This window comes from Pogoniulus pusillus, chromosome 4 (genome assembly GCF_015220805.1).
Source record: "Pogoniulus pusillus isolate bPogPus1 chromosome 4, bPogPus1.pri, whole genome shotgun sequence".
In the NCBI taxonomy this organism is placed as follows: Eukaryota; Metazoa; Chordata; class Aves; order Piciformes; family Lybiidae; genus Pogoniulus; species Pogoniulus pusillus.
In genome coordinates this window covers 31,962,271-31,971,724 of record NC_087267.1, presented here as the reverse complement: position 1 = coordinate 31,971,724, position 9,454 = coordinate 31,962,271, and the positions used below count along the sequence as shown (strand labels likewise).

Below are 9,454 nucleotides of genomic sequence, written 5' to 3'. Positions count from 1 at the left end.
GAAGTTCCCGGAGTCCGGGACGGGCCCCAGGAGGAACGCACAAACCAGCTGCCGGCGCCGGCGAGAGCTGCAGGGCCTGAATGGAGCGCACGGCGGCTCCGCACCGCCTTGGGCCGCCGGGCAGTGCTCAGGAAGACCCGGACACGCCGGAGCTCCCCGCACGACAGTACCCATACCGCCCCCGCCATCTCCGCAGGCGGCGTGGTGCGCAGCGACAGTACCGCTACCGCCCCCGCCATCTCCGCAGGCGACAGCACCCATACCGCCCTCGCCATCTCCGCAGGCGGTCCGGTGCGCAGGCGACAGCACCCATACCGCCCCGCCATCGCTGCAGGCGGTCCGGTACGCAGGCGACAGTACCCCTACCACCCCCGCCACCTCCGCAGGCGGCCCGGTGCGCAGGCGACAGCACCCACACCGCTCCGCCATCGCTGCAGGCGGCCCCGTGCGCAGGCGACAGCACCCATACCGCCCCGCCATCTCCGCAGGTGGCCAGGTGCGCAGGCGACAGCACCCATACCGCCCCGCCATCTCCGCAGGCGGTCCGGTGCGCAGGCGACAGCACCCATACCGCCCCGCCATCTCCGCAGGCGGTCCGGTGCGCAGGCGACAGCACCCATACCGCCCCGCCATCTCCGCAGGCGGTCCGGTGCGCAGGCGACAGCACCCATACGCCATACCGCCCCCGCCCTCGCTGCAGGCGGCCCCGTGCGCAGGCGCGGGGCATGTGGCACTACAGCCCCCAGGGGGCACCGCTCGCCAGCCGCCATCCCGGCAGGCACTGCGGAGCGGCCACGCCTTCCGCCCCCACCTCGCCGCAGAGCCTGTCGGGAGTGGGGTCCTGTTGCGGAGCAGAGCCGCACAGCTCTTCCGAGCTCCCCCGCGGGCTCTGCCATGCCCTCGCTGTGCTGCGGCGGAGTGGCCGCTCCACAGGGCACGGCAAGCGCAGCACCGCAATCACTTCCCCGCTGCGCAGTTTTTTAGCCCCCCCGCCCGTCTCCCTTCGGTTTCCGCTTTCGGCCGCACCCTTCCGCTCCCGCCGTGCCCCGCGCCAAATCATGGACCACAATGGTGAGGAGGGGAGCGGCAGGGAGACCCATTTGTACCCTTCTGCACCCGGGCCCGCGCCGCGCTACCGAGCGCGGAGGGCCCACGCCAGGGGCTGCTGAGTGAGGGGCGGCGCCAGGGCAGCAGCGGGATGCGGCCCGACGCCCGGTAGCGTCAGCGGGGACCCAGGTTCGCCGCGGTTTACCCAGGCCCTCGCGGTGGGGCCTTGTCTCCCCCCGCAGCGCCGGGCTCGCGGTCCGCTGTTCCCCACCCCCGGCCGCTGTCCGCTCTCCAACGGCCGCGCCTGGCGGCCCTGCCTCCCCTCCCCGGAACGTCTGCGCTTGGCCCCTGCCTCCCACCCGAGCAGGGCCGAGCCGCTGGCGCAGGGGCTGTTCCGGCACTGGAATCCCTTCTCCGTCCCGAAGCTGCGGAGCGGGAAGGAGAGCTGACGCAGCGCCAGGCGCGGCCGCTGCCGGCTCTGGTTGCGCGCTCCTGGGGTGGACGGGCGGCCTGCTATAAGCAGTCCGGTGTGCGCCCGTTGGCCTGCAGCAGGTGGAGGCAGCCTGTCACATTTCAGAGGTGGTAGCGAGGCGAATGTTTGCCCGCTGCGTTTCCCTTGATCGGTATCGATGATGTCTTTGCTTCGGTAGTTGTTTTGCAGAGGAAACTTCATCACGTACTTAATTTTGCCTTTGTAGCTTTGCTGGTTAGCTTGCTGGTGCAGTCTGAAAAATAGCTGAATTGACGTGTATTTGGTTTGGTTGGTGTGGGTTTGTTGTTTGTTTGGGCTTTTTTTTCTCCCCTGGGATTTTTTGGTGTTCTTTGCCTGTTAGTAAAGATTACGGGTTTATATATATATAAAAATAAATAGTATGGCATTTGAGCTATAGTTATGAATTTAAAAGTCCCAACATGCAAAATAAAACTGAAGTTGTTGAAAGTGATAGTTCAGGATCATGTAGAACCTTTAGTTAGAGCTTTCTAAATACTCTTAACAGTTTTAGTATGTTTTTCATATTTCTTTCTGGACTTCATCCTGCTAGTTCTGACTACAGACTAGAATTCATTATCCTTCCATGATGCATGAAGGACTAATAAAGTTGCTATTTTGGATTACTTGAGCAGCTGATTCCTAGCTTGCAAAACTGTGGAAGAAAAGTTGTAGTTATGTGTTTGTTTCCTATGGGGAGGTCCGTCGGCTAAATAATACCCAAGTTGAGATTTTTTAATTTGCTATCCCTGTTTTCAAATAGACTTTTTTCTGGTCTCTATTGTGAAGTTGTTGTATGTTCTGGTAGAAAACAGATTTTCCCAAGAAATAGAAAATAGACATCTTTAGTGTTACTACCTCCAGTGTTCTGATCCAGTAGTCTCTGGGAAGCCCTGGTGTGATGTTTGTGTGTTTGCTGGGTTATCTCTTTGGACAAAAGGACAGCCTACCAAAAGCAACAAATGAATGACAGTAAAACCAGGCTTTATTGATAACTATCTTCTAGAGTGAAACATGTCAAGTGCAATGCTATGTGAATTAAATATGTTTGGTCTGTCAGAGGAATTTTAGGGCTTTTGTTTTTGAGTACAGTAACTGTCAAGGCATGGGCACAGTCACAATTTGAAACTTGGTCGCAGTCCCTAGTTTTGTTAGTAGCTGTTGAATAAATTAGAGCAATCTCTTTTTCCCTTTTCTTCTTTGTTTTTCTTCCTGCTTGTGTTGTGTGAGGTTTTTGTAGACTGGATGTCAGGCGTTTTTTTGAGGCATTGTACAGAATTGCACTAATGGAGCCCTAATTTTAGTGTCCAGATACTGTAATACCCTGCGGCTGCAGCGATTGTTCCAGGGCAGTACCTTGTCAGGTGGAATGGTAGAACTTGCACTGTAACAACTTGTGGCAGGCACATCTTTTTGAGGCTGAGCTTGTCCCGTTTGAAATGACTGTCAAAGGTGGTTTAATTTTCAGGGACAGTGAGCTGGGTAGATCTGTGTTGGACGTAACTGTAATTTTCTATGAGATGCTATGCAGTGGTATAAGGTAGACTCCTGGAAGTTTAGGGAGCTATACTGCCTTCATTGGTGTTGCTTGTTGCACTGCCCCCTCTAGAATATCTCCTGGAGCCTGAATCTACTGATGCATGTGTTTGGCTATTTCTTGCTTTCTTAATCCTGGTACTCAGATTTAAGAGTTAAATTCTGTATATAGTGAGGAACAACAGTTTTCAGTTTAGCAAGGATCTTACTATGTGCTCTTAAGTACTGATATTTTTGTGATACTTCATACTAAATTTCCAAGTGATTTGTCTAGATACTGAGTTAACATAGAAACTAATATCCATCTAAGTTTACTAATCAACTTACATAAATTGCAATGATCTTGTCCTGTAAGAAATGCTGTGTTTTCAAAGTTGTATGAAGACTGAACTCTTTGATACTATCCACAATGTCAGTGGAGCTAGACAAATTTTTAACCTGTTTTGGAGAAATGACAGACTAGCTAACTTTTTAATATGACCCTTTCTATTGCTATTTTTTCCCAGAAGTAGAGTTCCTAAAATCATAGTTGTTCCAAATACAGTTTCGTGACTTGACTTCTAGAAGAAATTGATTGTGAAAATATTTTATGTTCTAGTGATTGAACTTTGGTACATTGCATGAGTCTTAAATAAGATTTAAAAGGCATTTTTCTTAAAACACTTCTGTTAGTATTTTGCCTCTTTAGAAGCTATTAGATAACTGAAAAATGTGTAAACCTATTTTTCTTTCATAGACAATGATTTGCAAGGAACAAATAGTTCAGGATCTTTGGGTGGTCTTGATGTTCGTAGAAGAATCCCTATAAAACTTATCTCAAAACAGACCAATAAAACCAAACCTGCACCTCGAACTCCAAGAAATATGAACAGGATGCCCTCAAAGTCACAAGCCGGTGATGAAGGTAAGTTTAATCTAAATACTAGCCCTGTAGTGGGGAAGTAAGTTATTCTGTTCCAGATCCCAAATTTCTGGGTGCTGCTGTGAAGATTAAATGGTGCACATTCTAAAATCAGACCTGTTTTACTATTTTGACTGTACCTTTCTGAACAGTGGGCCCAGCAGTTTGGAAACGCTGTGGCATCTCTTGACAATTTCATTACAAAATGGCACATACTCTCAATAGCAGCTGGTGTTGGTAAGGGAGGCTGTTGTGGCTGGCTTGTGTCTTTCTTCTCTTTCTTTTTTCCGCAGAAGAATTTGATTATAACAAAGAGGAGCGATATGAATGCAAAGGAGGTGAAATATTTGGCAATCAGAGGAGATTCCCCGGACCCATTTTTTGGGATTATAAGGTAAAGTCACAGATGGGAAGTTGTGAACTGTAGGTAGTCCTGGTAGATACCATCTTAAATGAAAGTGTTTCCATTATTTTTGTCTGACTGAAGATAACATTCTGTGCTTTTTCACATTTGTGGTACTCTTCCTTCTCAACTAACTCAGTATTGATGACAATTAAAATGAGAAGCTTTTAGTGGTGTTTGGTTTTGTTCTCCCACCCTCTTCTCTATCCTATCAGATAAACTTGCTGGGGGAAAAGGATGACACACCGGTTCATTTCTGTGATAAGTGTGGATTGCCCATCAAAATGTATGGACGCATGGTGAGTAAAATTGTTAGTGAAAAATGCTACCATGGTCTCTCTCTAGGTAAAATTAGGCTTTACTATGTCTCTATGAGGCCTTTGGATGTTACTGTTTTCAGCAGGCTTCTGAGTAAACAGCAGAAGAATTTCAAGATGGAACTAGAGGCCTTCAATGCTAAAGTGTTTGTTTCATCTGTCTTACTCATTTCAGTTTACCTCCTTGTTTAATAAAGCTTGAAAATCTTAAGCAAAAGATAACACTTGTCATCAGCAAAAAATCATTCAGATTCAGTAGGTTTTGACCTTATTCCTCTTTAACTTTAAAAATAAGCCCTTTATTTCAATTGAAGACCTGACATTAGAAAATACTAACTTTAATATCCTTCTAAAATTAGTGTAACAAAATCTCTGAGATTTGTTTAATTTTCTAAGTGTGATGTAGCAGGCTTCAGTATCTAACTTAATGACAGTTAATGCTTTTCTTCCTTGCCAGCAAGACAAGTCTAATTAGAATGTGTGTGCAGCTTCTGTAAATATCCAGTGTTGGTGTTACTGCAATGACTTAAACTTTTGCCTACACATTTTTGCCAACACTTAAAATAACCCAAACAAACCTACCTCAGAGAACCCCAAATTCAACACAAACTATTTAGAAAGCTATGCAAGGCTGCTGTAAACTGCTAACTACCAGTATGCCTGTTAACCTCCTAGGTAACTTAGTACTTTTATTGTCATGAAACTATGTGCTGGAGGGAAAAACTGTGTTGTACAGCATGACAAAGATACTTACATGTGATGTCTTAACAGAGCAATTTTTTTTGGTCTTTAGATACCTTGCAAGCATGTTTTCTGCTATGACTGTGCTATACTGCATGAGAAAAAGGGAGACAAGATGTGTCCAGGGTAAGTTATCTCAAGGACATGTAGGAAAATAATTTAAATAACTTAAATATCCTATTTCAGTTATTATATTAACATGAGTCTTATTTAAATACATTTAGCAGAGGTAGTACGGTACTATACTGCACCATTTGATTATAGTTTCATAGCCCTGGAAGAGATCAGTGTTCACTTTGATATTTAATTATTTGGGTAGATAAACATGTTCTTCCTATATTTTGAAAGGGAGTAAATGGCAGTTTAATTTACTTAGTGAGAGTGACTCTTGGTAAGTCTTACTATACAGAGACAGTGATGCTATTTGTATATCTCCACCTCATGAAATTTGTAAGTTCTTGGAGACTTACAAACCAGCAAAACTTAAAAGCCAATAAAATGTTTTTTTTTCCTGTTATGGTGAAGAAAAAAATGTCAGTTCTAGTTTCACTAAATACAGTAAACTGTTTGACTTCTAACAACAGCAAGTAAACAAATATTCTCTTTTGATTTAGCTGTAATGAACCTGTGCAGCGAATCGAGCAGTGTGTACGAGGGTCTCTCTTCATGTGTAGCATTGTTCAGGGGTGTAAGAGAACTTACCTGTCCCAGAGGGACTTACAAGCTCACATCAACCATCGTCATATGAGAGCTGGAAAGCCTGTTACTCGTCCTCCAATTGAACCTGTACATCCTCCCATTGCACCACCACCTGCTGAAATTCCTGAGCGTTTCATAATGCCACCTGAGAAACATCATATGAGCCACATTCCACCAAAGCAGCATATCCTGATGCCACCACCTCCTTTACAGCATGTGCCACATGAGCACTACAACCAGCCACACGAAGATATTCGTGCACCTCCTGCAGAGATGTCTATGGCACCACCACCACCTCGCCCAGTCAGTCAGGACACCTTCCGCATTTCAACAAGAAAACACAGCAACTTAATAACGGTCCCTATTCAGGATGATTCAAATTCAGGTGCTCGAGAACCACCTCCACCAGCCCCTGCACCTGCTCATCATCATCCCGAATACCAGGGTCAACCAGTGGTATCACACCCTCATCATATTATGCCTCCACAGCAACATTATGCACCACCACCCCCACCACCTCCACCAATAAGTCATCCTCTGCAGCATCCTCCCCAGGCAGCAGGTACTCCTCACATGGTATATAGCCAAGCTCCTCCACCACCAATGACCTCTGCTCCTCCTCCAATAACCCCACCACCTGGACATATTATTGCCCAGATGCCACCATATATGAATCATCCTCCTCCAGGACCTCCTCCTCCTCAGCATGGAGGCCCTCCTGTAAATGTAAATGCACCCCCTCCCCATCACTATAACCCTAACTCGTTGCCACAGTTCAGTGAGGATCAAGGAACTCTTAGCCCCCCTTTCACACAGCCTGGGGGAATGAGTCCAGGGATATGGCCAGCTCCAAGGGGGCCACCTCCACCTCCAAGGATGCAAGGGCCTCCTGCTCAGGCCCCACTTCCTGGACCACACCACCCTGATCAAGCCAGATACAGACCCTATTACCAATGATATGTGCAGTTGTGTGAATAGAGAGTGCTATGAAGAGGATAGAACTATGTACAACATCCTTTTAATTGAATGGGGCTTCTTTTGTTGTGCTTTTTAAAAAAATACTGTCATTTTGACTGTAAGACCATTGGGGGTTTGAATCTTTTAAGCCTTGGTCATAAGACTCTGTCTTCAAATATTCAGTAGTGCTAAAATGAGTGGTGTAGTATACCACAGTTGCATTTTAACAGAGCTGTCTCTAGTGTGGCTAAATTGTCCTAAGATGAACACTTGTAATATTATTTCCTGGAAAAAATGAACATGTGTTGTACCATTCTGAATATTGTTTTTGTTAAATCCAGTGTTTAGTTTCACTTGTGCTATGTTTTTGTTAACCTGTGTACAATAATTAAATTGAAATATGGTTGTAAAAGTGATGGGTTTTTATACGAAGTTAACACAGACATGATTCTGAGACTATTTCAACGCTAATAATTTCTGGAGGGGCAGTGTAATGAAAATTTAAAGGAAATCTAATATTTCTCCTACTAATAGTTGCTGTTGCTTATAACAAATTCAGGCTGTGGTGAACTCATGCCACTAAAAATCAGATATGCAGAATACTGCATTTCAGTTTAGTTTTTTTTTTTTTTAATTTATGCAGCAGGATAAAGTTTCAGAAAATAAAACCCATGTAATAACGTATTGCGGGATCTGGTGAGGCATTTTTGTTTGAGTTTTGGGGATTGTGGGTTTGTTATATAAACCTGGTTTTAATTCAGAAAGTTCTGCTTACATGTACAGTGCTCACTGAAGTTGAGTTCATACTGTTTACCTCTGGCTGTGTTTGTGTGGAAATGGCTGTGAACTGGTTTTGCCAAGCCTGAGAAGCCGCTGATACTAGGTAGGAAAGTGGTGTTTGCCTCTGTCACTATATATAGTATGTACAGTCGGAAAGCTTCCCATCTGGACAACCTGAAAGAGGTGATCTGAAATCCCATATCTAGGTACAAAGAAATAAAAAGCTACACATCCTTTATCTGTTTTGATTTTGTGATACAGATTTAGATGAGCAGTCAATAGTTAGGTGGTTTGCTTTGTTTTTCAAAAAGGTGGGTCCTCAAGTCTCTTCTGGCCTGGAGTTTATGTTTTATAAGCATACTTTTAAAATACAACTATAAAACGTTTTTTAGTGCAGCTGCCGGCAGAACCAGACAATAATAGTAATGGAGTGATTATCTTTCCATTTCTAAGCAATGTTATTGCTGAACTTCTGGGTTTTTGTTCAAAATGCCACTTTCCTTGCAGTGGTACATTTAGATGGAGAAATCCTGTGTTTTTTTTTCCTAAGGTTTGTAATTTCCTACTGTTCTTGAGTGATCTGAAGCATCTTAAAGCCTCTGTGTTACGATTTATTTTGTAAAGCTTTCTTCCTGGCTCTTAGGTGTTGAATTTGTGGAAGAGCTTTGGCAGTGCATCATTCCAAAATTTATAAACTGTATCCTTTAAATTACTGCAGCAAGGGCTCTTCAGACTTAGTCTCTGTCCTTGACTGCCATTGATGCCTTCATGGCCACAAGCGAATGTAGACTACTTTTCAAACAAATAGTGACATACAGATGAATTCTGAGTCAAATTCTAGGCTGTACAAATGGCCAGTGTCAAGTAGTTAAAAGTCTGCTTAGCTGTAATATGATTCTTTCTAAGAGATCTTTGTTTTGGTTTATCTGAAAAGTAATTTAAAATAAAACACTGGTGCAGAAAAAGGAGGCTGGTTGTGATAGTGTGCTGTGATATGGGGTTGGATGAAAATTTCTTGTTTCATTATGTATGAAGGTGAAAATGGTTGCCAGCATTACTGTTTCAGGAACTTGAGTTAAACACATGATGAAATTTAAGGAACGTTTTCTGTTGCTTAAGTTGCTTGATAGGAAGTAGACTTAGGCACAGTTGTATTGCAGCATAACACTTCATCGGGAGGCAGTCTGCATATGTGGTGGAAGTTCTTTCAGTTCTGCAAAGCTGGACTTATGTGGGATGTACCTCATCTAAACAGCCTTAGGTTTCTAGTACTAGTTTCGTTTTGTTTAGGCTGAGAAAGTGACATACAGATTTACAAGGACTTTTGTGCAGGGACATGCATCAACCTCATCAGTACACTGTTTTGGAAAAATACACATTCTAAAGTCAGCTGCCTGTCAATTAGAGGTGATAAAGAAACATGACAACTCTTCATAATGATAGTTTTTAGAAATCAGCAAAGTTGCATACTTGTGTTACCAAGTCTCTTGTGAAGCAGATAAAAGGTTCTAACTTAATTCTGGGTTCACAGCTGAAGTTACTGACAAAAGTGCTTTTCTGAGGATGCTGAGGCAGTTGAACTG

At 44.5% G+C, this 9,454-nt stretch overlaps 1 protein-coding gene across 3 annotated transcripts; it reads left to right on the top strand.

Moving 5' to 3' along the window:
- The first annotated feature begins 829 nt into the window (after positions 1–829).
- CBLL1 (Cbl proto-oncogene like 1) lies at positions 830–8,839 on the top strand. Of its 3 annotated transcripts, none has more exons than XM_064142490.1 (6): positions 830–1,071; positions 3,810–3,977; positions 4,271–4,368; positions 4,593–4,676; positions 5,488–5,561; positions 6,050–8,839. In XM_064142490.1, exons 1-6 carry the CDS (start codon positions 1,059–1,061, stop codon positions 7,089–7,091), a joined length of 1,479 nt encoding a protein of 492 aa, XP_063998560.1. In that variant the 5' UTR covers positions 830–1,058; the 3' UTR covers positions 7,092–8,839. The 3 variants fall into 3 exon arrangements, with proteins under 3 accessions (XP_063998560.1, XP_063998559.1, XP_063998561.1); XM_064142489.1 differs by having other exon boundaries at positions 4,268–4,368; XM_064142491.1 differs by lacking the exon at positions 830–1,071 and adding an exon at positions 1,088–1,236 and having other exon boundaries at positions 4,268–4,368.
- Positions 8,840–9,454: the final 615 nt, after the last annotated feature.

Bases quoted from the DNA above. Each gene is read 5' to 3' on its own strand.
- CBLL1 (XM_064142489.1), top strand. The intron at 4,369-4,592 runs GTAAAGTCACAG...CTATCCTATCAG, and splicing joins CCATTTTTTGGGATTATAAG to ATAAACTTGCTGGGGGAAAA. The intron at 5,562-6,049 runs GTAAGTTATCTC...CTTTTGATTTAG, and splicing joins GGAGACAAGATGTGTCCAGG to CTGTAATGAACCTGTGCAGC.